A 27155-nucleotide genomic window follows, 5' to 3' on the forward strand; every position below is an offset into this window, starting at 1 on the left:
GGGTGGTTGGTCATTCCCTTTGTGACAGAACTGGACCAGATCTGGGTCAGAACAAAGGCCGGCTTGAGCAGGTTCCCTACGGAGATTCGAGATGCAACTGAAGCCTGTGGACATTTAATCAGACAGCAAAGAAAACCGTGTAATGCAAAAATACAAGTGCATTAATGAACACATTCAGACTCTAAACTGCAGCGGTTTCAGCTTGGGTTCGAATGAACAAATCAGAATGAGGTTGTTTTTGATCACAGACTGCAGGAGTTTGTTCTTCTGTTGCTCTTTGATCCGGTGGAAGGGAAGTGACCTCTGCCCAGGCGACGACGACGATGATGATGATGAAGGTGATTATGATCTTCACTGGAATCGAAGCCACACATCACTAACAACAGACTGTCGGCTCGGAGCTCGAGGCAAAACTCAGCAACAGTGATTCTCAACAGAAATGCACTATACAAAGGAATGCATAATCTCACAACTTTGTATAGACCTGGTTGACAAAAGATGACATAACCCTCCTATTGCCTCTTCTCATTACTTTTATGATTCTTTACAATTTAATATTCATTTTCCAAAAAAAATCATGTTTTAATTTAGTAGCTTGTGACCTGTTCACTGTTAAAAAATATAATTTTGTATACAAATATAGCCTATATATTTCAGCTATTATTTCTCATTTTAACCATTTAACTTGATGTACTAAAATAACAAACTAAAACTGAAATAAAAATGAATGAAACAAAATTACAACAATTACAATTAAAACGGAAAATATAAAAATAAAACTGATTCAAAATATTAATAAAACTTATCTCAGGGACACTAAAATTACAGTGGTAACAATTGGGTAATAAAATAAAACATGAATTTTGGATGATGAATATTAGAATTTAATTTGAAAAGCAAAAATTTTATGAGTGACATACACAACGAAATGCATAAAAAATTTATTATTTATTACTTACATTAATATATATATATATATATATATATATATTAAAGTAATAAATAATTATATATATATATATATATATATATATATATATATATATATATATATATATATATATATATATATATATATATATATATATATATATATATATATATATATATATATATATATATATATATATAATTATTGAAATGTTCAGCCAATAGAAGGATTAAAGCTAGTAGGCTAAATAATGCATTTAAAAACTGTCTTTAAGGGAGCAGTTTGAATTTTTTACATAACATTTATGGCAAAAGATTTATATTTGCAAACAATATTTTTTCCAGACAGAGAAACGAGACGTCTCTGGAATGTTAGTTCTCTGTGTTGAGCGTTTGGACACATTCATCACACACATCTGATCAAATCAAGCACCTTTTTCACAACGTATCCACCGTTTACTCAGAATCTTGACATCAAAATAGAAAACGGACAACTTCAAACTAAAACTGGGCTGATGAATAACAATTATTCATTCGCAAAGATGGTTTAAAAATTAATGCATCATAGTTAGTACCCTCATTCTGTCAGCGCGCTCCAACTCGAGTCTATTTCCACTGAATCTTTAAACACGCGGGCGGCTTGTTTTCACGACACATTTAAGTGCAAAAGTACGGTACAGACACAATCATACGTCTTCATCTGCCCATGTTTTGCCTCAAGCTCCTTACATTTTGTTCTTGACACACACGACTCTCTGTATAGGTACCGTAGAGTTCAGAACTCATTTGATTCAAGCATCGGAGAGCTTATAAAAATTTCAGATGTTTAACGATATGCTTAATGCTCTGGCTTCAGAAATAGCCACGTTTGCTTGCAGCTCCTTTAAACAAAGAAACCTTCAGCAGTGAACGCATTAAAGCCCAGACTGCTCGGCCACGCAGCCCGAGGGCGTAATAGTGTTTTCCTGCCAGGAAAGTCTCTCAAACGTAATGCCTTCAGAACGCCACTCCCATCATCCTTCATGTAACAAAAGAAATAAACACAAAACTCCAGCCTAGTACTGCTAACCGCATACAACATGGTGCTATAAGGAGTGAAAAACGTCTTTAGAAACAATAAGGATGAAATGAAAAACAATCCAAAAGAATGGACCCCCGGCCCCTGACGATGGCGTTTTTTTTTTTTGTTCGTGAGCATCACACCGCAATCGTCACGAGATAATGACACACACTGCACTGGCAGAGGGGCGGAGCCTGCGTTCCGTATGCGTGAGGACATCCTCTGATTGGTGGTTTGGGCGGAACAGGGCAGGACTCAGATCCTGCTGGAGTTCTTTGGGTTTTTGGTGCAGTTTGATTACATTCCCCATATAAACGCTGAGTGAGTGTGTGTTTGTGTGTGTGTGTGTGTGTGTGTGTGTGTGTGTCGAGGGGCCGAGGGCCTGAGCGCGTGTCTCTAGTCCAGCGGCTCCTGCTTTATCCTGATGGGCGTGTTTGTGGACTGACTCCTCCTGTCCTCACGACACAGAACATACTCGCTGAACTGAGACGAGTCCACGCCGCCGCCGCAGGACGCAGCCACGCTGAAACCCTTCTGGAAGAGACGCTCCAACACCTGAAACACACACACAACACTCACGGTCAATCCAAAATATTTCCTTCAACAATACAGTCAAATCCGAAATATTATTACAATTTAAAATAGCTGTTTTCTGTGTGAATATATGTTAAAATGTAATTTATTTCTGTGATGCGCAGCTGAATTTTCAGCATCATTACTTCAGTCTTCAGTGTCACACGATCCTTCAGAAATCATTCTAATATGCTGATTTGCTGCTCAAGAAACATTTCTGATTATTATCAATGTTGAAAACGGTTGTGCTGCTAAATATTTTTGTAAAAACCGTGATACATTTTATTTTTCAGGATTCACAGATGAATAGAAAGTTCAAAAGAACAGCATTTGTTTGAAAAATGTTGTCAACAGTAAATCTAAATTAAATATATTTTTAAAATAGTAAACAAAAAAATCTAGATTCAACCTTCATTTACCAAAATATATTTTAGACTAAATGCAAGTGTGGATGGAAAAGCCTAGAGACCAAAACCTGATTTATGACCTAATAATGTTTAATTAATTTTTCATTTATTGTTATATACACATATATATATATATATATATATATATATATATATATATATACACACACACACACACACACACATATACAGAGAGATTTTTAATATTTTTAAAAATATACCAAATTATTTTTTTAATATATTGGAAAATATATTTACATAAATATATTTTGAAACATATTTCAGCAAATATATGCTAATATTTTATATATTTTACAATTTAGAAATATATATTTAAAAACTTTTTGCTGTATGGTTTGTACTTCTCTGAAGGTGATTTATTTAGAGATTTACTAAACATAACATAAAGGGCTTTATAATATAATAAGAGCGACTATGAGCAAGAAAAAAAATCTAAATGAATCATGAATTGACAATCCTAACTCACAGAAGTGAACTGCTGACTGCATCATATTCATTGTGAACTGAGGCTCACACCAATCAAACATACTGACATCTGAAGCTTAAAAACAAGCCTGACATCAACCTCAATCATCTGAACCTGCTCTGTTTCACAGCAGCCTCCATTCAGTCTAAATCACACACATTAGATGCTCGCGTAAAAAAAAAAATCAGATTCATGACGACACGACGGGAACCAGGAATCTCTCACAGGAGCGTCACGTGAGTCTGACTCCTGGCAAAGACAATCGAGAACAGACGTTTGTCTCCCTGACAGACCCTGACGAGATCAGGACAGGTGAGAGAGAAACACACACACACACACACACACGTCCTGGAGAATCGGACAGAGATGATTCTTTATACTTATTTCATTACACCTGGGAAGGCAACATTTTGAAAATGTCCTCAGACAGAGTAAAGCTTGTTAAAAACTGGTAAAGAGTTTCATAAATGAACCAAAATTCAATGTCAATTTGAAAATGCCACATAGTTTAGGTCAGGTGTAGAATATATGATAGTTTAGATAAAAGTGATAAAAGTGTCTGCTAAATAAATTAATAAATTAAAGTCAATGATGATATGTACACTACCATTCAAAAGTTTGGGATCAGTAAGATATTTTTTAAAGAAATTAATACTTTTTATCAGAAAGGACACATTAAATTGATCAAAAATGACAGTAAAGACAATTTTACAGATTTCTATTTCAAATAAATGCTGTTTTATGAATTTTCTATTCATCAAAGAATCCTGAAAAATAACGGTTTCCACAAAAATATTGTGCAGCACAACTGTTTTCAACATTGATAATAATCAGAAATGTTTCTCGAGCAGCAAATCAGCATATTAGAATGATTTCTGAAGATCATGTGACACTGAAGACTGAGTAATGATGCTGAAAATACAGCTGTGCATCACATATATTTACATAGAAAACACTTATTTTGAATCACAATAATATTTAACTATTTTTAATGTATTTTTGATCAAATAAACAGCCTTAGTGAGCAGAAAAGACTTCTTTCAAAAACATGTAAAAGTCTTACCGACCCCAAACTTTTGAACGGAAGTGCGTGTGTGTGCACGATTCGGCATTAATAAGAAACATGGATGCTAATGGTAACTAGCTCATTTTGATGGAAGACATAAGTGACCAGAGATGTGCTTTGGTGATTTAATTTGGTTGTTTTCAGCAGTAACTTCTGGAGAATCAGTCTGTCACTCTCATAAATAACAACAGAATCAGATTAAACATTCAGTAGATGACGCCGCATTTAACTGCAGTATGAACAAACCTGTGTGTGTGTGTGTGTGTGTGTGTGTGAGTGCATGTGAACGGCTCTCTGTCGTGTATCTGTGGCACGTCTGTCAGTATGATGGAGGTTCACCAGCGTCTGTGTTGATCTCAGTCCTCCATCACTGTGAGATATGGACAGAGCTGGACAGCTTCAGCTTTGGGACACTATGAGCATGTGAGTGAGTGAGTGTGTGTGTGTGTGTGTGTGTGTGTGTGTGTGTGTGTGTGTGTTGGCTAAATGTTTTTCCTCTCTGAAGCGGTTCACGTGCGTGGTCTGTTGTCCTCTCACTCTCTCTCAGTCTCCAGACTCCATCAATCTCTCTCTCTGTCTCAGCACAGGTGCTTTCACTTGTTCTTAAGTTCCAGACGTGTCACTCATCTGCTGTGATTTTTCACTCTCAGCTGGTTTATTAGCTTCTTCTCTCACGTTTTCAAGCTAAACGAGTCCACTTCTAAAAGCCGAAGCTAAACTTTACTAGTTAGCATAGTGCAAAAACAGCAAAACTAGCCACAATAAAGCAAGTGTGTGCTTAACTGTATTGAATGTGTACTTGTGGTGTACTTCAAATCTTAAAAAAAAAAAAAAAACTGTACTACCACAAAAGGCTACTTAAGTGGACTTAAAGAGACACTTTCGTGACTGTTTCTTAAGTACACTAGTAAAAACGTGCACTTCGTAACAGTCTTATTTTAGTATAATTGAGATACTTATATTTTTTATTTATTTTTTCCTTCAGTTTTTAATTATATATTTTCATTTCAATTTATTTTGTTTTTGTGTGTTTTTGTCATTTTTAGTATAGTTTTTGTTTATACATGACTATATATTTTTAATTGCAGGTTTAATTTTAGTTATCAGAAATATTGCCTTATTTTGTTTGTATTTTATTTTATTTTAAAGTAACTTTTTTATGGTTCTAAATTTAGTTTTAGATAAGTATAATAACCCTGCTTTATAATGAAAGTCAAATTAAAAATACTTACTTGGAAGTATATTTTAAATCATTATATATAATAATCTTTTGTCGCGCTTTAAAGAAGTCCACTTATTTTGATGTGATGACTAACGCTAAAGTACATGTAAAGCACCATTAACAATTTGAACTGCAGTGTTAATGCATTAATATATTTTAAATGCACTAAATCGCAACATTATCACTACAAATGTCTGTGCACGCCATTGCTTTGAACCATAACTCAAAATATAAATCCTGCTTCACAAAAAAGCACTCTTTGCAACTAACTGCAATTAATATAAATTTAAAATTAAGTATATTTTTGTTTGTTTGCAACTAACATGTAATTAATCGTGCAAAAACATTCAGTTAGTTTGCACTTTCCACAACATCAACTCTTTTTAAAAGTCTGCTACTTGTTTTTCACAAGGGTGTTCTGAGCCGTTTAGCATACATTTCTTATTATAAACCAGGTTTTACAATCATTTTGAGGACATTTGTTCACATATAATGTAGACAAAAGCCATACAGTTAAAACAAAGCACACAAACTCGTTTAACTCTCTTAATGAGCTCTGTCTGAGGTGAGGTGTGGCTGTTCAGTCGCCTGCAGCGATGTTTCCAGGCAGTAACCAGATCAGGGCTGTATTGTGTTGTACAGCGAGTCAGGATTACTGTATCGTTCACACGATAATGAGTCAACTGACAGGAGTGTCATGTTCAAAATCATTTCATTAAAAAGAAAACACCCTCTCCATCTACATCCGCCCAACCAGGCTGCCCGTGTGCTGCCCGTCTAAAAAGACTAAAATGAGATGGAAAACAAGCAACACTCAATCAAGAGGTCACAAGGTCACCGACACAATTAGAGAATTAGAGAAGCACGCTACAAAAAAATTATTTTCTTCATAATCCTTAAAACAAAACACATTTACTTGAAAAGCAACATTTTAAGAACAGAAATAAGACTTGTTTTTGAACTCAGGGTTATAACAGTCAACTAAAACTAAAACCATAAAAAACATAACATGTATAAAATTAAACATTAACTGTAATAAAATAAGAAACTTTTTATTCAGCTATTTGCAAAGGCAACATTTTTCACTTTAATTTAGTTTAATTTGATGTACCAAAATAACTTAAAACTAAACCTGAAATAACAACAAAAAAGTAGACATAAGCAAAAAAAAATAAAAATACTAAAAATGACAACACACACTGAAATTAAAATGAAAACAGAAAACTTAAATTCAAAATATTAATAAAAACTATTATACTATCTCAATGATCATAAAATAATACTGTTTGAATTTATTAATATTTATTTTTGTACATTACACTGAAAAACAGGATTTAAACGTTCCATTTTTACTCAGAAGTTGATGGTAAATTTCACAAATAATTACAAAAAAATGGCAAGTAACTCATACGTAGAAAGACAAATGTTTTTTTTTTTTTACAGTGTACTGCCATTTCCTCTCATTTTAATCCTAAAATTTAATGAGTTTTATGCTTAAAACAAGGAATTTGGCTCCTTACGCAAACTGATTTTATTTTAAAAATATTTCAATTTTTTTTTTTTTTACTGGAAAATAAGGCAAAAATACTAATGAGGAAAATATTTTTGCAATGCATTAAGTGATAAAGTGAGCTCTGTTCCAAATCCTAGTGAGCTGCCTAAATAGATAGCACTTTTAAGACATCAGCACTACATTCCAGATATGACGGCTGTTTCAAAACCCAGACAGCAGCATTAATCTCATTTCACCAAAATCTAAAGCAGCATGGCATGCATCCTTCATCACTAAAGCAATCAGAACGCATTGTAAAAAGATCCAAATGATTCAATACGGTGGACGAGTGTTAGAGAAATGTTGATTATCAGTATACTCAAAACAGAGTGTTTTACCCATTGTTTGTGTGTTTATGTTTTGTTTATGCATATTAGCGCATTGCATCATTAGCTGAGCAACAGTGGAGTCTCTCTCATGGCCTGTTAAAAGAGACGCATGTTAAAGTTACCAGCTTCAGCGACAGACAAACGAGCTCCTGTCGGAAACAAAAAGACCTGCTTCACACAAATCCACTAGTTTTAGAAAAGAAATAGAGCTCGAGCGAGCAAACAAAGAGAGGGCAGACAGAAAGGGACACGCTCTTACTGGAAACGCAGAAAGAAAATGTTGTGTTAGTTGATGCAGCCAATTAATTATATTGCAAGCCATTTAGAAATCTATAAAAGAAGCATAAAGGGGTTGAGGCTGTTTGAGAAAGTGTAAGTATGGTATTAAAAAATGCAATACGTGTATTTCAACCGCTCTGGGCATTGTTACGTTGGAGTCTTTTTTAAAAGGGAAGTGCTGTGTCTTAAAAAGGAGAAACGTGTAAATTATGCATTTCATTTTCTAGCCTCTCTTTTCTTCTCGCTCTTGCGTTTTGTTTTTGAGGGAGTGAAAAAAAACGGCTGCACATGAAAAGGCGTTTTGTTGCGTGCTTTGCTCCACCCTGAGGGGGCGCTGGTGAGGTGACAGGTGTGTGTCTGTCTGAAATACAGGTTGAGCCTCCTTTTTATTAATATACCATCAGCTTTAATGTGGATAGGTGGTATAATGATTTCTATCATGCAAATCGGTGTCCAAATCTAATTCTGTCACCTTCTACTATGATCTTCTATGTTTACAGATGTTCTATCAATCAAAGACAGACACAGAAAACAAAACAAGACAAAAGTGAACAACTCCACTACCCACATGAAACTGATGAAACTCAACTAACACTCAACAGTCTGGTAATAACATGCTGCAAAGTTAATTATATGATACTCTAATCAGCTCAAAAATACATCACGCGAACACAAATATTTGGTAAATAGTTCGCGTTGAATTTGAACTCAATAAAATATGTTTGTAATTGACTATTTTAGCAATACTTTTCAGCACTGAATGAAACATATTTATTGTTAAAATGTCTCTTAACTCTATCATGAATAATTTTTTTTTTTTCTGAGTAGCAATGCATTCTGGAATTGTCTTAACCATGAATGCAACATACATTACTGTTCAAAAGTTTGGGGTCGGTAAGATTTTCCCTTTCTTTTTTTGAAAGAAATTAATACCTTAATTCAGCAGAGATGCTTTAAATTGTTCACAGTTCACTACAAATATTTAGCATATATTTAAAATATATTTTGGCCAGATTTATTTTTGTTCCATGCCATATGGAAACCGTACTGTTTTGTGCATGTATTTTGTATTTTTTTGGGGTCTTTTTCCTTCTTTTTTCCCCATTTTATTATTATTATTTTAATTTTTTTTTGATGGCTCATACACTAATGTTCAAATAGTTTGGAATCAATAAGAGTATTTATTTATTTATGAGAGAAATTATTACTTTTATTTTGCAAGGATGCATTACATTGCTCAAAAGTAAAGATATTTATAATATTATAAATAATTTATATTTCAAATAAATGCTGTTCTTTTGAACTTTCTATTCATCAAACAATCCTGAAAAATAAAATGCATCACGGTTTCCACAAAAATATGAAGCAGCACAGCTGTTTTCAACATTGATAATAATCAGAAATCAGGATCATGTGACACTGAAGACTGGAGTAATGATGCTGGAAATTCAGCTTTGATCACAGAAATAAATTACATTTTAACATATAATCACATAGAAAACACTTATTTTACATTGTAATAATATTTCACATTTTTACTGTATTTTTTAATTAAATACAATCAACATCTGAACACTATGTACAGTAATGCAGTGCTATATTTTGATTAAATGAGACATTTTGTTTCATACTACTTAGATCAGCTTTCATGTCAGGACTAAATTCTGTCTAGATAGGGTTCGGAACAGAATCCAGTGATACTGAACTAGTTTAATAATCAAGTTGCTAAACATTTAGACAGCATGACAAACTATTATTTATTTCAGCATTTACACAGATTTTCTAAACACCGCCCACATTAAACAAACACGCCTCCACCGAGCAGATGAAACGTGATAGCGTGATGGTAAACATGCAGGACTGAAGCGAGCTGATGTCTCAGACAAGACAGATAAGAGCAGCACATGGCATTACCTGCACCGAGTTGAGTCTGCAGTAGCCGTTCAGGGGGAAGCGGATGACGTGGGTCGGATCCTGGTTCCAGCCAGCGTTGACTGAGTTACACATGACGTCACCGGTCTCGGGGAAGATCTCCTCGATGAGCACCTTCTCCCCGCTGAGGGCGATCCGCTCACCGAGGTCAGGGGTCACGCGGACCACCAGGCAGTCACAGGGCTGCGCCAGACGCCTCTGCTCCCGCTCCTGCTTCCACCGCTCCAGCTCCTTGATCATGGGCGTCAGCTGGTAATAACGCGCCTCCTCGTACAGGAGATTGAAGTCCTGGACAGACACATGAGAAATGCATCATTTATTTATTTATTATACACAATACCATTCAAATGTTTGGGGTCAGTAAGATTTTTGTTTTATATTTTTAGGAAAATGAATCCTTTTTTTTCAGCTCAAAAGTGTCAGTAAAGACATTTAAAATGTTACAAAAGGTTTGTATTTCAAATAAATGCTATTCTTTTGAACTTTCTATTCATCAAAGTTCAAATCAAATCCCGAAAAATAAAAAGTAGCACAGTTTCCACAAAAATATGAAGCAGCACAACTGTTTTCAACATTGATAATAATCAGAAATGTTTCTTGAGCAGCAAATCAGCATATTAGAATGGTTTCTGAGTAATTTGACCACAGCAATCAATTACATTTTAACAGATATTCACATGGAAAACCATTATTTTAAATTGTAATAATATTTTGCTGTTTTCACTATATTTTGAATCAAATAAATGCAGCCTTGGTGAGCAAAAGAGACTTTTTTAAAAAACACTTAAAATTTTAGAGCCCTAAATTTTTGAATGGAAGTGTAAAAAAAAAAAAAAAAAAAATATATATATATATATATATATATATATATACACACACACACGTTTTTTTTGCATTGAACATTTTGCATTTTTGAATTTAAAATACATGCAATAAGTAAAAAAAAATATATATTAGATTGTTTGAAAACATTGTAAGTGAACATTATAATGGAAAAATATTATTAATGTATATAACACGCGTTTCTAACCTCCATATGTGGATATTGCTCTTTTCTTTTTGCCCATGTCTACATGTTTACACTTTCTAAATAAAATAAGAGTGGTGTGTCCTCATGTTTCCTCATGCAGGAAAGTTGCACGCTGATGTTTAATATTTAATGAGCGATTTTGATGCTTTTACTGCAAAAGCTGCTAATAAAGCAACAAAACAAATAAATACATAAATAAAAGCCAATAAGTGAATGAATCTTTAAAAAGCAGCGCGACTGGGGTGCAGGGTGGCATGTTTTGCTCAGAGGGGTATCAGCGCCGCCCGCGGGGCAACAGTCAAGACGTTTGGCAGGATCTCATGTGCTCGTTGGAGCCCGTCAGTGACGGACCTCCAGGCTTCAGCGTTTCTTTATCCAGGCAGACAACAGCAGACTGCCAAACGCTCGCTCTCTTCCTCTCGGGGATGTCTTGCCAGGGGTTTTTTGCCCCTTTCAGTTTTCCCTTAATTTCCCACAAGTCCAGATGGTACTATTCTTCCTCCACTCTCCATCACGGAGCAGGAGGAGCCGAGGTGTGGATGAGGGAGGAAAATGTTGGAGTTCAACTGAGGATATGGCTTTGTGTGCAACGTCTGCAAAGTAATCTGCATAAAGATTGATATGAACAGTCATGAAGTGCACACAGCCTGAATGGTAACTAAACTGCAAGAGTAATTGTACACACAGTCTCTCTGCATTTTGCTGCAGAAACAGACAGAGCGATTGTGTTAAACTACATTATCACTCAGCTCTTGGATGTAGAAGTATGTTTGACTTTAACTTCGTATACAGTATACTCACATAAAGCGATATACAGTATATATCAAATCTTGATTGTTTATATCGTAACTATATTATTGCCCAGTTCTAATCTGCTAAATGCAACTATAAAAGGCACAAAAATATTTGTTTTTAAAAAATTAATTTTTTAAATTATAGAAGATTGAACTTGAACATTGAAGGTGTTTTACAATTAATACAATTTAAGTCGAAATTACTTTTACAGCCAATCTGATTTAGCTTAAAAAATTGAAAGCAGCATCTGTTTTTTTACAGTGTATATTTGTCTTGTTTTCCAGAACAAATATCTAAGTATTCTTGATTCAAGATACATTTACTTGAGAAGGAAATTAAAAAAGAAACCAAATCTGTCAGTGGTGTCAGAAAAATAATATTGTTTTCCTTTTGAATTAAGTTTATTTTTCATACCTCATTGGTAAATAAGTTTTCATCTTTTAAGCTTAAAATAATTTAATTTTGATAATTGTTTTCAGAAAACAAGAGTTAATATCTTATGTCAATTGATTTAATTTGAAGTAAATGTAGATATTTGTAGCGGAAAACTTTTTTTTTCCGCATTGAATCAGCAGAAATATGTTTAATAAGTTTAAAATGCATGCAATATAAGTTATAAAAATATAAATATACAAAATAATTATTTTGTAATGAATAATATATTTTATTTTAATATCTTGTCTTTTACTGTTTAAGTAAATGCATCTTGATTTTGCATTTTTGCAAAAATGCATTTTTGCCGTGAACAAGCAGAAAATATAAAATGCATGCAATATAAGTTTTACAAAGTAATTTTTGATTGTTTGAAAACATTGTAAGTGACCATTATAGGTGAAAAATGTTTATGAATATATATAACTTTGGTCTGAACATACTTCTAACCTCCATATGTGGATATTTAGCTGCTCTTTTCTTTTTGCCCGTGTCTTTTTTCTTTTCTTTTGCCCTTCACAGTGCTGATGACAAAATGCATGCGGTGCATCAGCGCTGGAGGGAACGCTGAGGTATTAAAAGATGCGCCTGTGTCTCTGTTTTTAACAGGACTAGTTCTCTAAAGCTCCTCTTATAGTCGAGCCTCATGCAACCGACATGACGAAGGGCCAGATACAAGAGAGGTGAAGAAAGAAAGCGAGCAGATAGAAAGACAGACGATTCGCTAGCCAGAATTCCCATGTTCAGGCGATCCGACAGGCCTGTTGTGATCCAAAATAATGATCTTATTCTGTTGCCCACCGGCAAGACAACATCTCACAGACAGACAGAGAGAGAGAGAGAGAGACAGAGATATCCCCCCGTCTCCATCTAATACGTATAAGAGATGACCATTTCTCTTTGATTTTGTCAAACACATGCTGATGCAGAGGTCAGATCCTACGTGATGCAAACCTTGGAATCAAAAGTGAATCTTTACTGTCTTACTCACTGGATTTATTATGAACGAATCATCAGTGCATGCTATTCTAAAATCAAAAGATCATTCATTAAAATTGTCACAAAACTTTGAGAAATGACATTAAAAGTCAAACACCAGCAGCATCATGCTTTATTTACTCCAGCAGCTTAGCAACTGCTAATCTCTGGTACAAATGATGCTTTTTTTCACTGAGAGATGCAAAACATATTCGGCTTTAGCTCCACATTCACACTGATTTAGCGAAACGTACGCCACCGCGGGCCATGACAGTCACGATGCCTCACAGATAAAGACACGCTTAACACCGCCGGCTGCCATTTGCATTTCTGTCTGATTTCACACACGCTGATCAGCAGATCAAAACAGTCTAAACTGGGCTCTTTGTCCGACTCGAGAGAGGAAAATAAAAGTGAATCCAGATCAAGATTTAAAAAGACATAAAAGTAGAGTTTATTCATGAGGATAAATCAGCCATAAATATATATATATTCACACCTACATGAAAACTGTGCAATGTGACACAATCCCAGACAATCAGAACATATCTGATACTTAATATAAATCTATGTGGATTTTCCACCAATAATATTGCACTATGGGCGGAGCTACCAAATACAACAGGACTAAAAATCAAATGACCAGCGATATGTCCTAGCATTCACAGCTTGTCATGATGGTTAAAACAAAAACTCAAAGAGCTGTTATTGCAAGTACGTGAACAGAAGTTGAATTTTGTGCATTAACGCAACCCAAAATTCCTCTGCAGCTTGCAATGCATTGCATTCTCTGTTTTACCACAAGGGGCGCGACAGCAGACATTACCATAAACTGTCTTCTACTGTCAGTTGTCTCATTCATCACAAGTAAGGCTGCATCTGAAAACTTAGGACAGGCTTCTGAGGCAGCGTAAACACAAAAATATTTAATTTTATTTTAAATGACAAAAGCATTTCAATTAAGATATCATTATACGTTTTTGTATACTTTAAGCACACCCCTGTTCCCAATGAGCTCACATCATGTTTTATTAAAAATTCTTGTTTATTTTAAGGAAAATTTTTAAAGAATAATTTTTTGAAGGTACAAAATCACACAAAAAAAACAAAAAAAAAACAGAACACTAAAATCAAGCAACAAGGCATTCAAGTCGATCAGTTATACATTCATAATGAAGTGTCATCTAAGCACATTGCAACATCTAGACTAGTCCATGTTCAGCTACACTGTAAAAAAAAAAAAGTTGAGCCAACTTAAAATTTTAAGGCAACCAGCTTCAGCAGATTTTGAGTTTTCTCAACTTGTCGTTTTAAGTTTATACAACAAAAAATTTGAGAATCTCCCACAAAAATAAGTTGAGCAAACTCAAAAATCTGCTGAAGCTGGTTGGCTTCAAATTTTAAGTTTTTTTTTTTTTACTTTTTTTTTTTACAGTGTAACACATTCAAAAATCTAATAAAACAAACCAATAAAACATTTCATTCATGGGGATGAATACAGAAACTAGCCTCATGGATGTCAACTCATCTATAGTCTCTTAAAGCTGGAATACACTACACGATTTTTGCCCCGATTTTCCACAGATTTACAGTCTGGAGAAGTTGATGCTAGTTGCCAAAGATCAAAGCCAGTCTGCAGATTTGAGTCGACAGAATCCATAGAAAATCGATTAACTTAACTTAAAGTGACAACCATCAGTTAATATTTAAAGTCTGTTTATGAAGTATTTACACAGACGTTCAATGTGGAAGAGCTTAAAGAGAGCAGCAACAGTTTTTAATACATTTCATGTAATATTTATTAAAATGCTAAATAAATAGTCTAGGTCATGTATTAAGTTCATACATATTTTAATATGACCAACTATTATTAACAATATCTATGAAATTATACTTTTTCTTATTGATGTCACACTGAAGATTTTTCATAGTAGTGCACCCTTAAAATAATATGAAATCTTTAAAAATTACAGCACTGTAAAACCACAGACCAGCAATAAACTGTCAATTTATAATATTATGGATGTAAAAGTACAAGCCAGTAATGCCTGTGAAGTAATATGTTAGCGTAGCACACAATCTTATACAGCTAGTCAGCTAACTGTGATCTGTAGCATCTGCGCTGTGTTGCTAAAACTATCTTTTAGATCTAATGTAATTATTTCCCACATCCAAGTTCCAGGTTATAATATGCAAAAGTCTGAACATTAATCTCTTAATTTTACAATAAGTAGTGAAACTTACCCAAAATAAAGGCTTAAACATTTTAAAAACGCACATTTAAGGGGCTCCTCTTTTGGTGAAAGTTTTTGGACAGCTTTCTAAATGGCCGGCTGGCAGACAGCATGAACACATGGAGACTCGTATCTCAGTGTGCATTGATCTGATTGACTTGAAATTACAGGAGGTATATAGTAACAAACACATCAATTGGTTAAGACATCAAGTAGGATAATAAATTATTTTTTCTTTTTATAATCTGATCTCAAAAATGGAAGTGTGCTTAATGGGTACGTGAGCTTAATAGGTATGTTTACCCTATTTAATTACTCTAATACTAATTTCTCGCTAGAAATAACATCAAAAGTGCAAAAAGTTAATCAGAAATATACATTTACACACAAAATAACCACCAAACTTTCGGCTGCCATCTTTATTTTTAAGCTCAACCGTTGCGTAATGGAACGCACAGGATTGTGGGATACCAAGGGCAGCGAAGGATAAATAAATAAGCTGCCTTTAAAAATAGATCAGATGAAGGTATCTCATGAGACAGGAAGTGAAGCTGACTTTGGATTCGGACGTGCCTTGAGACTGTATATAAACAAGAGCACTTTTACAGGAAATACAGATCACATATGAGATTTCTTTCATTTCTCTTGGATAGCAATGAGATTACATGGAGATCAAGTGGAGGAATCCATAGTGTATCCCAATATGCAATGCATCAACAACTTCCTAACAATTAAAAGTGGAATAAATTGCTAATACTTTATTTAAAATCCAAATAATCTATTTATTTTCAAGATGATAACTGAATGGTACTTGCCAAATTAATCAAATGCAACGAGTGGGTTTTTTTTAATAATAACTAATACCATAAAAAAAAAAAAACTTTTGTTACTTGGAAAAAATCAAATAAATAGATATAGATATATATAATTTACACTTCCATTCAAAAGTTTAGGGTTCTAAGATTTTAAAATGTTTTTGAAAGAAGTCTCTTTTGCTTATTTGATTCAAAATACAGTAAAAACAGTTAAATATTATTACAATTTAAAATAATGGTTTTCCATGTGAATATCTGTTAAAATGTAATTGATTGCTGTGGTCAAATTACTCAGAAACCATTCTAATATGCTGATTTGCTGCTCAAGAAACATTTCTGATTATTATCAATGTTGAAAACAGTTGTGCTGCACAATATTTTTGTGGAAACTGTGCTACATTTTATTTTTCGGGATTTTATTTCAATTTTGATGAATAGAAAGTTCAAAAGAACAGCATTTATTTGAAATACAAACCTTTTGTAACATTATTTTTATTTTATTTCACCTATAGTTTCCAAGGCATTTGGAACATTTTTTAATTTTTTCAAAAATGAGGCAACATTTCTAATTTTTATTTCGTTTAACTACAGTTTATTATAGTTCACTAAAATTAAACTATTTCTGTTATCTGAAATAAAATAAAATATTAAAACTAGCCATCATTTCTCATTTTCATTCAGATTAACTTGATGCGCTAAACTAACTAAAACTAAAATAAAAATGAACCAAAATTGAAACCTAAAAAAAATTAAAAATATATAATATAGAAAATATAAAAATGAAAACTAATTTAAAATATGAATAAATAAATAGTATAAATATAGCATAAATAAATAGTACAAATACTATTTCAATAATACTAAGATAACACTGAGTTTAACTTGACGTAACAAAATAAGTAAAACTAAAAATGAAATAAAATGAAGAAAACTATATAGACATTAAAACAAAAATGACAAACACACAACAATATGATTAATACCTTAAAAAAATTAAAACAGAAAATATAAAAACAAAAATGTAATATAAAACTATAATAGTATCTCAATTATACTAAAATAAAACTTCCAATGAGGTCACGTGACAACAATGCAGCATGCTACTCTTTAACATGTTTATCATGACTTGCTGCATGCTATTTGACGCACTATTTTGTTTAATATAGAGTGTGCACACTACATATGTACACTACATGCATTCTACTCCAAACAGCCACTGAAGAACAAGCTTCAAACAGAGTAACGCCGTTACCTTAAAGTCATCCGGCAGCAGCAGTTTGCAGGTTCGCAGGAAACTGAGAATATAGCGGAAAATCTCTCCGTCCCTGTCGATGAAGTAATGCTGCTTTAAACTGTCCAGAACGATGGGCTCGGTTCCGTTAAACAGCCGGCTGATCCTGAAAATTAAAACACACACACACACACACACACACAGTTAATGGAGTGAGGCCAGCCTCCTTTAAATGCATGAAACAATTAGCATTTATTTTTCAATTTTATTAGTGGCCGGCCAAAAATGCATTAACGCTCGCTTCTGAAACAAGAGGCTTTAGGCGGATTTGAGTGGCTGAGAAAAGCATTTCAAGTCCTTCTCTGCTGTGAGATTAACACAGCGCTGGAAAGATTTCACCGCAGCTCCGGTTCATCATCTCAACCGTCACATGCCAATTAATAACTCCCACATGATGTCACAAAGCAGGACAGTCGCATAAAAGCCTGCGGATGATTTGCATATGTAAACTAGACAGTCATTATGAGTAACAGCGATGATTAACTTAGCAAACACTAGTATAGACTGCTTGCAGTCGAAAGTTTCCTGTGCAACAAAACATGACGATAAAACTGTGCTTTTCCTAATTACAGTCTCCTCTAAACAACTTTACATCACACGAAAAATATCTTATTTATGTCATTTATTTGAAATGACAGACATAAGCACTCCATTTTGCAAAAACCTTTCAGTGATCAAATCTTAAAAGCACCATTTTTGTTATTGTGAAGAACATTTTAATAAGCTTTTTAATGGAATGGAAAGTTTCCGTGGATGTTAAATGTTCTTCATGGAACCATCGATGCCTATAAAGAACTTTATTTAATAAGCATATTTAAAAAGATAAAACAACAGATTTACAAAATACTGTTTAAACAAACAATGTTAGCGGAACAGGACCATAATTCAGCTGCATTTGCTTTGATATTTTGTTATTTTATTACAATAGGACATTTAAAGTCGAACTGATGTGTCTAGGCCAGATCATTTTTGAACTTGAACTGATCAGTGAAATGCTAAATTCAAGAGAATGTGAGAAGTCTCGATTCTAAATAAACTTTAATGTCTTTGTGAACTGAAAAATACTGATAAAATAGTTTTAGATGATTAGAAATGTAACATTTAACCCATTTGCTGTGTATTTTGTTGCTTATTATTAGAGTACAGTAAAAATTCAAAACAAAACATTTTTTCACTTTTTGAGAAAAAGCTGATTTAGGTCAACTTGGCCTATAACACAAGTTAGCCGAGTCTGCTAACTCTGAAATCATAGGAATTAATGAATGAATAAATAAACAACTAAATAAATAAATAATTTTAATTTTTAACTGTTAACTGCAATCATAAAAAACATTTTTTTGTTAAATGTAAAAAAAATAAAAAATAATTTATTTTGATGACTATTAGAGTACAATAAAAAAATAAATAAAAATTAAATAAAATCAGTCACTTGTGAGGTTCCATGATTTGGAACAGAGCAAACACTCCTAATACATTATAATACATTCTTCTCCCAGTCTACCATTTTTAACCTATTTTTCACTTTTTGAGAAAAAGCTGGTTTAGGAAAACTTGGCCTAACACAACAAGTTAGCCAGGAGACTGTTAACTGTGAAATCATAAAAAATAAAAAAAAAGGATAATTTTAATTTTAAAATATTTTTTTTTATTTGTATATTTTCAGTGTTAACTGAAATCGTTAAAAAACATTTTTGTTAAATAAAAAGTGTCATACTTATTTTGATGCCTAATCAAATCAGTCACTTATGAGGTTCCATAATTTGCTGGGATGCTCCCTAAGTAGACTGCTCACTAGGTTTTGGAATGGAGCAAACACTCTTAATACATTATGATATGTTATTCTCCCAATCTACCATATTTTTAAACCTATTTTTTCACTTTTTGAGAAAAAGCTGATTTAGGAAAACTGTTAACTCTGAAATCACAGGAATAAAAAAATATATTTTTAACTTTTTATTTTATTTATTTATTTATTTTTGTATAATTTCAGTTGCAATCTGCAAAAAAAAAAGAAAAAAAATTTAAAATTAAAAAATATATCTCATACTTATTTTAATGCCTATTAGAATACAATAAACAAAATTTCAAATCAGTCACTTTTGAGGTTCAATGATTTGTTGGGATGCTCCCTATATAGGCAGCTCACTAGGTTTTGGAACAGAGTTTGTGTCCATCACTAGAAAAAAAGTGCAGATGTCTTTAATACATTCTTCCACTAATCTACTATTTCTAAAACTTCAGATTCTGACGTCTCATAACCGTTTTCAATGCACAATACACAAAATTTCAATGCTAAATCTATTATACAGCACAAATGCCTCATTCAGCGGCACAGCTTACACACTGCATACCTGGATATACCTTCCTCTTTCTCCATGTACTTCAGTTCTCTTTATGAACTCTGATACGATCAGCATTTCCTTCCGTTCCTAGCCCAGCGACAGCGCTATCGCTGCTCCGATGCAATCTCCTCTTTAATCATCGCTACAGTTCCTGGATCAGCTGACGGCTCTCATAAGCACAAAGAAATCAGGCCGACTGCTTGTCAAAGCCTGTATAACGAACAACAGCCGAGGTATAAAGGCGTTTATTGTCGAACGTCGCCTATTGACTCGGTGTATGGAAGTGATTTGCAAACACAAACACAGTTCTCTGAGCTCTGCCAGGTGCATGTATTTACTGACTGTTTCTTTCTTTAATGCACGATGTAATTCATACACTCTTCCACACAAGTCTACTCTATAGTCGTCACCTTGTGCACTTTCTAAAGCTCTTGTTTTTCCTCTCTCTCTCTTTTTCCCCCCTTTGGAAATCGATGCAAAATGCTTTATAAAAAACCAATACTCATCTCCCTGTAGCGCCTGCGGTCGTCCTTTCTCATATGGTCTTGCAATTCTTCCAGCTAGAATTTCACCATGCCCCTCCAGGCAAACACTGTTTTTCATCTGCACTTTTTTTAAAAAGCAATTAAAATGCTGCCTGTTTTTCTTTTCTTCCTCCTCTCCCCCACCCGTCTCTCTTTCTCTCTCTCTCCATCTTTTCTCTGATACTCTCTCCCACATCCTCCTTTTCCTCTAAATCTCTGTGGCTGTGTTCACACAGCAGGGGAATACGGTTGTCAGTCTCATTCAGAGCAGTGAATATGGTTCAATTTGATCATGAAAGCAAGAGACGAGGCATCACTATATGCAAAGCGACTGGATTTTGAGAGCGGGTTCAGTCCGTGTGTGACGTATGAAGACGATTCTTCAATTAGACGCACTTTTGACTACTTGAAATCTTGAAAAATTAAACTTCTTTGACCTATGATTCATCGGTGTTGAAATATTTAGCACATGAATAAAGATGTGGCCTTGATCAACCTTCAGCTGGATCGGAGTTGACAGTGTGCTGGTGGTGACATTTTCACTTTTTGGAGAAAAAGCTGCATTTAGAAAATTTGGCCTAAAACAGGAAGTTAGCTAGCAGTCAGTTAAGAAAAAAAAAATTAAGTAATATTTAATATTTGATTAAAAAAAAATACTAATTAGAAATATTTAACAAACAAAATTTAATTATAAAAAAAAAAAATCAAATTTTTATCTTTTACTTTCAGAGTTAAATGCAATCATAAACATACTATCAAATATAATAAAAATATTTACTTGTTTATTGTATTAAAAACACAAATACTAAAATATCTTAAAATATAATAAAAAAAAAAAAAAATGTAATATACATCCTACAGAAGCCACAAAGTACAACTCTCCTGATTTGAACCTTTCAACACTTAAAAAGTATGAAATACGTAATCAAAAATACAACAAAACTGTTTACAGTAACTTTTAAAGTAACTTTTTTTTTTTATCATTTCAGAGTTAACTGAAATCCTAAAAAATATTCAATTATATTAAAACCTTTTATTTTTAAACTTTTTAAATTCTTATACTTTTAGAGTTAACTGGAAAAAAATAAAAACATATTTATTTTTATTTTTTCTGAATCAAAAATAATTTATTTTTATTATTTTATAAACGTATGTATGAATGAATGTGTGCATACACACAAAAATACTAAATTAACTGAAAAAAACATTAAAAATTATAATTAATTATAATATAATTCTCCTGATTTTTAGGAAAACGTAATTGAAGATACAATACAATAAAAATCTTTAAAGTTATTAATAATCTAAACGTCTAATATATATATATATATATATATATAAAACTTTGAAATAATTGTAGAGGACTGAAAAGTTCCTCTGTTTTTTTCAGCCATGCATTTATTCAGCTGTATCTCTATCTCTGTCTTATCAATATCAGACACTGAGTCTGTGAACACAGCCTGTTTCTCTCTCTCTATTTGTAGATTTTCTTTCAGTAAATCAGCAGCAGCACCTGAATGCATGCTATTCTCCCTCAGTCCGGTGAATCTGTGTCTCAAAAAGAGACAAACAGAAATGAACTCTGCTTCAGTTCGAGTCGCACACAGCGTCTGTCCTGCTAGCGGTGGGTGTGAGGCTTCAGACAGACACTTCCTGTCAGACTGTCTTCACTTCCTCTTTTAACAGGACCAGAGATCTGAGCGAACAAACACCAGTCTGACCTGACACCAAGACCGAGGTCCTGTTCACATCTGGTATTGATCCAAATGCAAATTACATGCGTCAATGCATGCAACACAACCACCTAATAGAAAAAACCCTAAACAAATACATGCACAAGACTTCACAATATGTGCATGACTGCATGCATTATTGCATCCATGCATGATTCAAGAAGCAAAAATCTGCATTTTCTTTCTCTTTCGGCTCGCTTCCTAATTTAATTGTCTAACAAACCTAGCATTGTATATTATAAATATTGTTTGCTCTGTGACAAAATACTTTTGTTCCTCTTTGTAAGCCGCTTTTCATAAAAGCATCTGCTAAAAGTATACATGTTAATTTAAATGACTAACAGGTGAGTAGGCAGGTCCAGGATGCAAGTGGTCTACAAATTTGATCACATATGTATTATGAGTGCGTCACAAAATGCTTTGGATCCCATTTACACCCTAAATTTAGCACTGAATAATTGCGACTGGATTGCATGAAACGGATATTAACTCCAGATGTAAACAAGTTCAGCTTCAAAGAGTCAAACCCTAGTGTTTCCTTTTCCTTTTGAGATATTTCTTTTTTGTTACATGCATTGAAACATTTTTTAATTGCATTTATTTACTTAAAATTATTTTTATTTTTAATCTTAATGTTTAATTATTTTTATGTAAAGTTTGTTTCATGCATTTTTGTGCTGTTTCATGCTTTTTTCTTTTTTTTTTGCTATAACGTAAATTTGCATTAAATGAGTGTGTTTACAAATGATCTTCTGCTGAAATTCCAAAAAAAAAACATTTTAACATAAAAAAATATATTAAAAACGAGCATATTTTGTGCTTGTTCAAGAAACACCTTAAAAGTTATACAGGTCAACAAATCTGGCTCAAATGCATACTTTCTGTATAAATGACCGATAATGCTAGTATGAACATTCACGACATGCTTGACACACTCGCGATCATTAGCTGCTGTTCACAACTGCCCTCATGCTACCCATCTCTGTCAGAAAGACCCCACAGAATGAGCATGAAACTTTCATATGTCCTGTCACTTCAGCAGACTGAGCTGGAGGGAGATGAATGTTCACACATTAGTTATAGAGCGAGTTTCTTTTCCCGCACTGCATTATTAAGGGATCAATCTATTAAAAGACACCATCAACTTAAGGTTCTTTAACTGGACTCTCTCAGCTGTCAGCTCGGCCTCTGAGGCGCAGCACTGGGAGAGCGTTTGTTTAACTGTCGCTGTGCCGGTGTGTGTGTGTGTGTGTGTGTGTGTGTGTTTGCATCCATGAGTGGGTTTCCCACTTGTCAGTGTGATTAGTGAAAGTGGGTGCTAATGTGGTCAGTCTTTTGTGGACTCAAATGAAAGCATGCTTGTATGAATGCCATTGCATTAAATGGACAAAAGTTTGGGGTTGGTAAGAGTTTTTGTTGTTTTTGAATGAAGTCTCTTCTGCTTACCAAGGCTGCATTTATTTGATAAAAAATAGAGTAGTAAAAACATGAAATATTATTACAGTTTCAAATAACTGTTTTTGTGTGAATGTGTGTTCAAATTTAATTTATTTCTGTGATCAAAGCAAAATTTTCAGCATCATTATGCCAGTCTTCAGTGTCACATGATTCTTCAGAAATCATTCTAATTTGCTATTTTGCTGCTCAAGAAAAATGTCTGATTATTATCAATGTTGAAAACAATTGTGTTGCCAAATATTTTTATGGAAATTGTGACTCAGACTTTTGAAAAGTACTGTATTTGCTTTTCAAGTGCAAGTTTGTATGGTTTGAAATAATAGAACAACAGATCTAGTGAAAATGCAGAAAAAAAAAAGTGTGAACTTGACTTCATACGTCCACTAATAATCACCAAAGGACCAATCAATTAAAAGAAACGGATGAAAAAAGTTAGTGAAAAGAATAGATCCTGCAGCATTTGAGCAGATAAAGACACTCAGCGTGTATAATATTATGTTTCTAAAGCAATGACATTTAGACATCTTTATGTATGAACTAATGAACAGAATAGAACAGAGTAGAATAGAATATGATTACCAATGTTAACCACTGGTTTACCAATTAAAACGCAAACATTTGAAGCATAAAAATAGCAACACAAAGAAAATATAATTGCAACAATAAAATTATTTTGCAAACTGTAGACTCAAAATGCAATTATACTCTCTAATGTTCACCCATCAAGCTAAACAAACTTTTCTATTGTGTTGTTTCAGTTATAATACTTACAAAAGTTCTAAATATTCAAACAAGTCTCTTTCTCTCTCTGTTCAAAATCAGACTTAATCTCACTCTATGATGAAAGCAACGAGAGCAGTGCTTACATTTCTGTCTCTCTCCTAATAAAGTCACAATTATGGATCAGACAGAGCGAGTCACAGGGAATTCTGGTCATATTCACATTCAGGATAAGTCAGACGTCATCAGAACAGATAATTAGCCTCTAATCAACTCTAATTGAGTAAACCACTCAGACTACTGTATGTTATCATACACCCCATCAACCAACATCACATATGCAATCTGAGAGCACTCTATTTAGCATATTTTTCTAATTTAAGGCTAAGAAAATGAACCAAAATGCAAATGCATTTGCTTTACAGAGCTACACGAACAAAAGAGCATCTTAAATGTCATTTTATGCAATTTCAAAATAATACAATTCAATAAAATAACATGCACTTTAACTTCAAGCAAAATGATTCTAACCATTCAGAATGCTTTGTATAATGTAAAAATGCTAAAAACAAACACTTGCACACCCCAAAAAAGCCAAAGTGCACAAAAATAACGCAAACGTGGCAGTTTGTCGTTAAACTTCTGATTGCACACTCTTATGTAACATTACAAGAGGCCAGGGGTCTTACCGTGAGTCTGGGTATTTGGTGAGGGTCGCCAGGCTGCTGGTGTACATGTGGCCACCCACGTCGATGTGAACGGGTGCATTGGCTTTGGTGAGCTGAGCCGGCAGTGGAATCCCCTGCGCGGCCAGAGGAGAGACCGGGGACCGGGTCAGAGACAGGCGTGACATGCTTCTCCCTTCCTGGAAGCAGACAAACGGGAAAGCCATGGAGAAATGATGCTGCTGATGTGCCTTCACGGTGCCTTAGCGTCTCTCCCACCTTGAGCGTCTGTGCGAGTCTTATCAGATCGTTTTCTCATCTGCCCCATCGCATATTTAGCTTACAAATTATTGCCACAGCTCTAATGAAGTATGTTTGCATCTTTTCACTGGTGCAGCCCGAGGGCAGGATACAAGGATGTTTATTAACGCTGCAGAGAGAGGGAGAGCGAGAGAGATATGTGAGGTGTTCGCCTCCGGGGATGGGAAAGAGAAAAAAAAATGGCAAGTTTCTAATTAAAGGTCGTGTTATGTGTTAGACGTGATATCCTCCGACACTTCAGCAACCAATCTGAACATTTGGGAAACGAGGGCATTGTGCGCGTTCACGTGGAACGCCAGGCATCACTTCCAACCACGAATCCGCTGTTAGTGAACTGAGAATCGCTCAACTTCCACCAACACTGGATCTCCAAAGATGCATTTGACTTCCAATTGTTAATGCACTTTCTCAGTGCACGAATGCTTAATTTTTTAAAATGCACAAAATTTTTAATGCACAAAATGGGACCACATCAAACGGGAACCACATACTGTACGAATTTTTTAGAAACGTTTTGTGTTTGCTGGAAAATAAATCTTAAACTTGTAGTTGCATTTAGGTTCCCAACCATCTTGGCCAGCTGGTCTACTAGCTTGAATTTCAGTGCACGACCTTAAATTACTCTTTCACTATTATTTTACGGTCTCGTCTCTGTTCTAGCTCTTTTTAGAGCCATTTTGAAACTTTGGATTGTGCCATTCAGTCGGTTTTGAACGCCAATGTAGGCTTGTCTTGATGTGCATTTTACACTTCTAGTGCTCAGAATAAATCCACAGACACCCTGCTGTACTGAGGATATGCAAAAATGTCCAAACTTGAATCGAACAGCGTTCACACACAAACCCACTTTCCTCCTGAATTTCACTTGAAGACTGTCTACTGAAAAGACTCTGTCCAAACCCAAAGGCTTGTTTGTACAAGTCAAAACTTTACCTCACAATGCCCGGATCATGCAGGGCCACATGGAAATACGACTTAACATATTCCAGTTGTCATAAGAAAGACTGCTTCATTGTGAACCTGGAGTTCAAAGGGATTTCAACGACAAGTTCTTCCATGCATTGGCTCATTTGCCCGCCTGTTATTTTAACCATACATGGTAAACAGAAGGCGGTTGTTACAGGCTCCACTCAGCTCCAGCACTGGAGGCGATGGGCTCTAGGCGGACGGCAGAATTTTCCAGGGTGTTGCCACCAAGCCCTCAGCACTAATGTTCATTTAATACACAAGCAAGATGATACATTACAGATTCCATTGAATGAAAAAAAAAAGACTTAAGACGTTTTGGCATATGAAGCTATCCCTCATCTCCATATAGCTAGGGGCGTTGTAACCAAAAGCCCAGATATTAATGCCGAGGGAATACAGTGGATCTGCCCCTTCTCTCTCTCTCTCTCTCTCTTTGTTAATAGGAGAGACCAGGTAGAAGAGTAAAGAAAAGTCAAGATGGCCAAGCTTAATAGTACAGAAATGCTCATAAACATGAGAAAAATGTCTCACAAACTCATGTTTATGACCTCCAGATTATCAAAATAAACCAAAAATAACCATCAGAGAATGTCCTGTGTTGGGTAGTCATACACAACCTTCTCGCAACGTTGATTCCCAAAACCTAATCAAATGGGAACCTACTGTGGTGATGTTTGGAGAACGTTCTGTGTTTGCTGGGAAATACATCTTCAAACTTGTAGCTGCATTCATGTAGGTAGTCTAAGCTGGTTCCAAAACCATCTTGACCAGCTGCTTACTAGCTCGGACTATCTTAGACCAGCTACCGCTTTCAAAACACAGACGTCAAACTTTGAGACGGTTTTCATCCAATCCTCGCTTTTCCTGTCAACCTCTCAAAGCAAATATAAACACGTTTGCTTCGACAGTCAACGGCGGAAGCTTAAAAATGCCTCTTGGACGTTCGCGGAAACGTTCGTTACGCGTACAATGAAATCAACACACACTTTCCCTGCTTGCTTTCTCCGGTTT

At 34.4% G+C, this 27155-nt stretch overlaps 1 protein-coding gene across 13 annotated transcripts in view; it reads right to left on the reverse strand.

The window, feature by feature from the left end:
• Window positions 1–1127: 1127 nt before the first annotated feature.
• Window positions 1128–27155, reverse strand: part of kctd15b (potassium channel tetramerization domain containing 15b) — a 36239-nt gene continuing 10211 nt past the window's right edge. For 5 of the 13 annotated variants that reach the window (XM_058752305.1, XM_058752315.1, XM_058752313.1 and 2 more), the window contains exons 2-5: window positions 24879–25054; window positions 17374–17518; window positions 9820–10125; window positions 1128–2545 (exon numbers count right to left, since the gene is read on the reverse strand). In XM_058752305.1, the coding sequence (XP_058608288.1) occupies window positions 2387–2545; window positions 9820–10125; window positions 17374–17518; window positions 24879–25054 (786 nt within the window). In that variant the 3' untranslated portion in view covers window positions 1128–2386. Of the gene's footprint in view, window positions 2546–9819; window positions 10126–17373; window positions 17519–24878; window positions 26091–26807; window positions 27123–27155 lie in introns of those variants that run through there. The other 8 variants (XM_058752311.1, XM_058752309.1, XM_058752307.1 and 5 more) reach the window with 4 other exon arrangements.

The sequence above is a fragment of the Onychostoma macrolepis genome, chromosome 18 (genome assembly GCF_012432095.1).
Source record: "Onychostoma macrolepis isolate SWU-2019 chromosome 18, ASM1243209v1, whole genome shotgun sequence".
Lineage (NCBI taxonomy): Eukaryota > Metazoa > Chordata > Actinopteri > Cypriniformes > Cyprinidae > Onychostoma > Onychostoma macrolepis.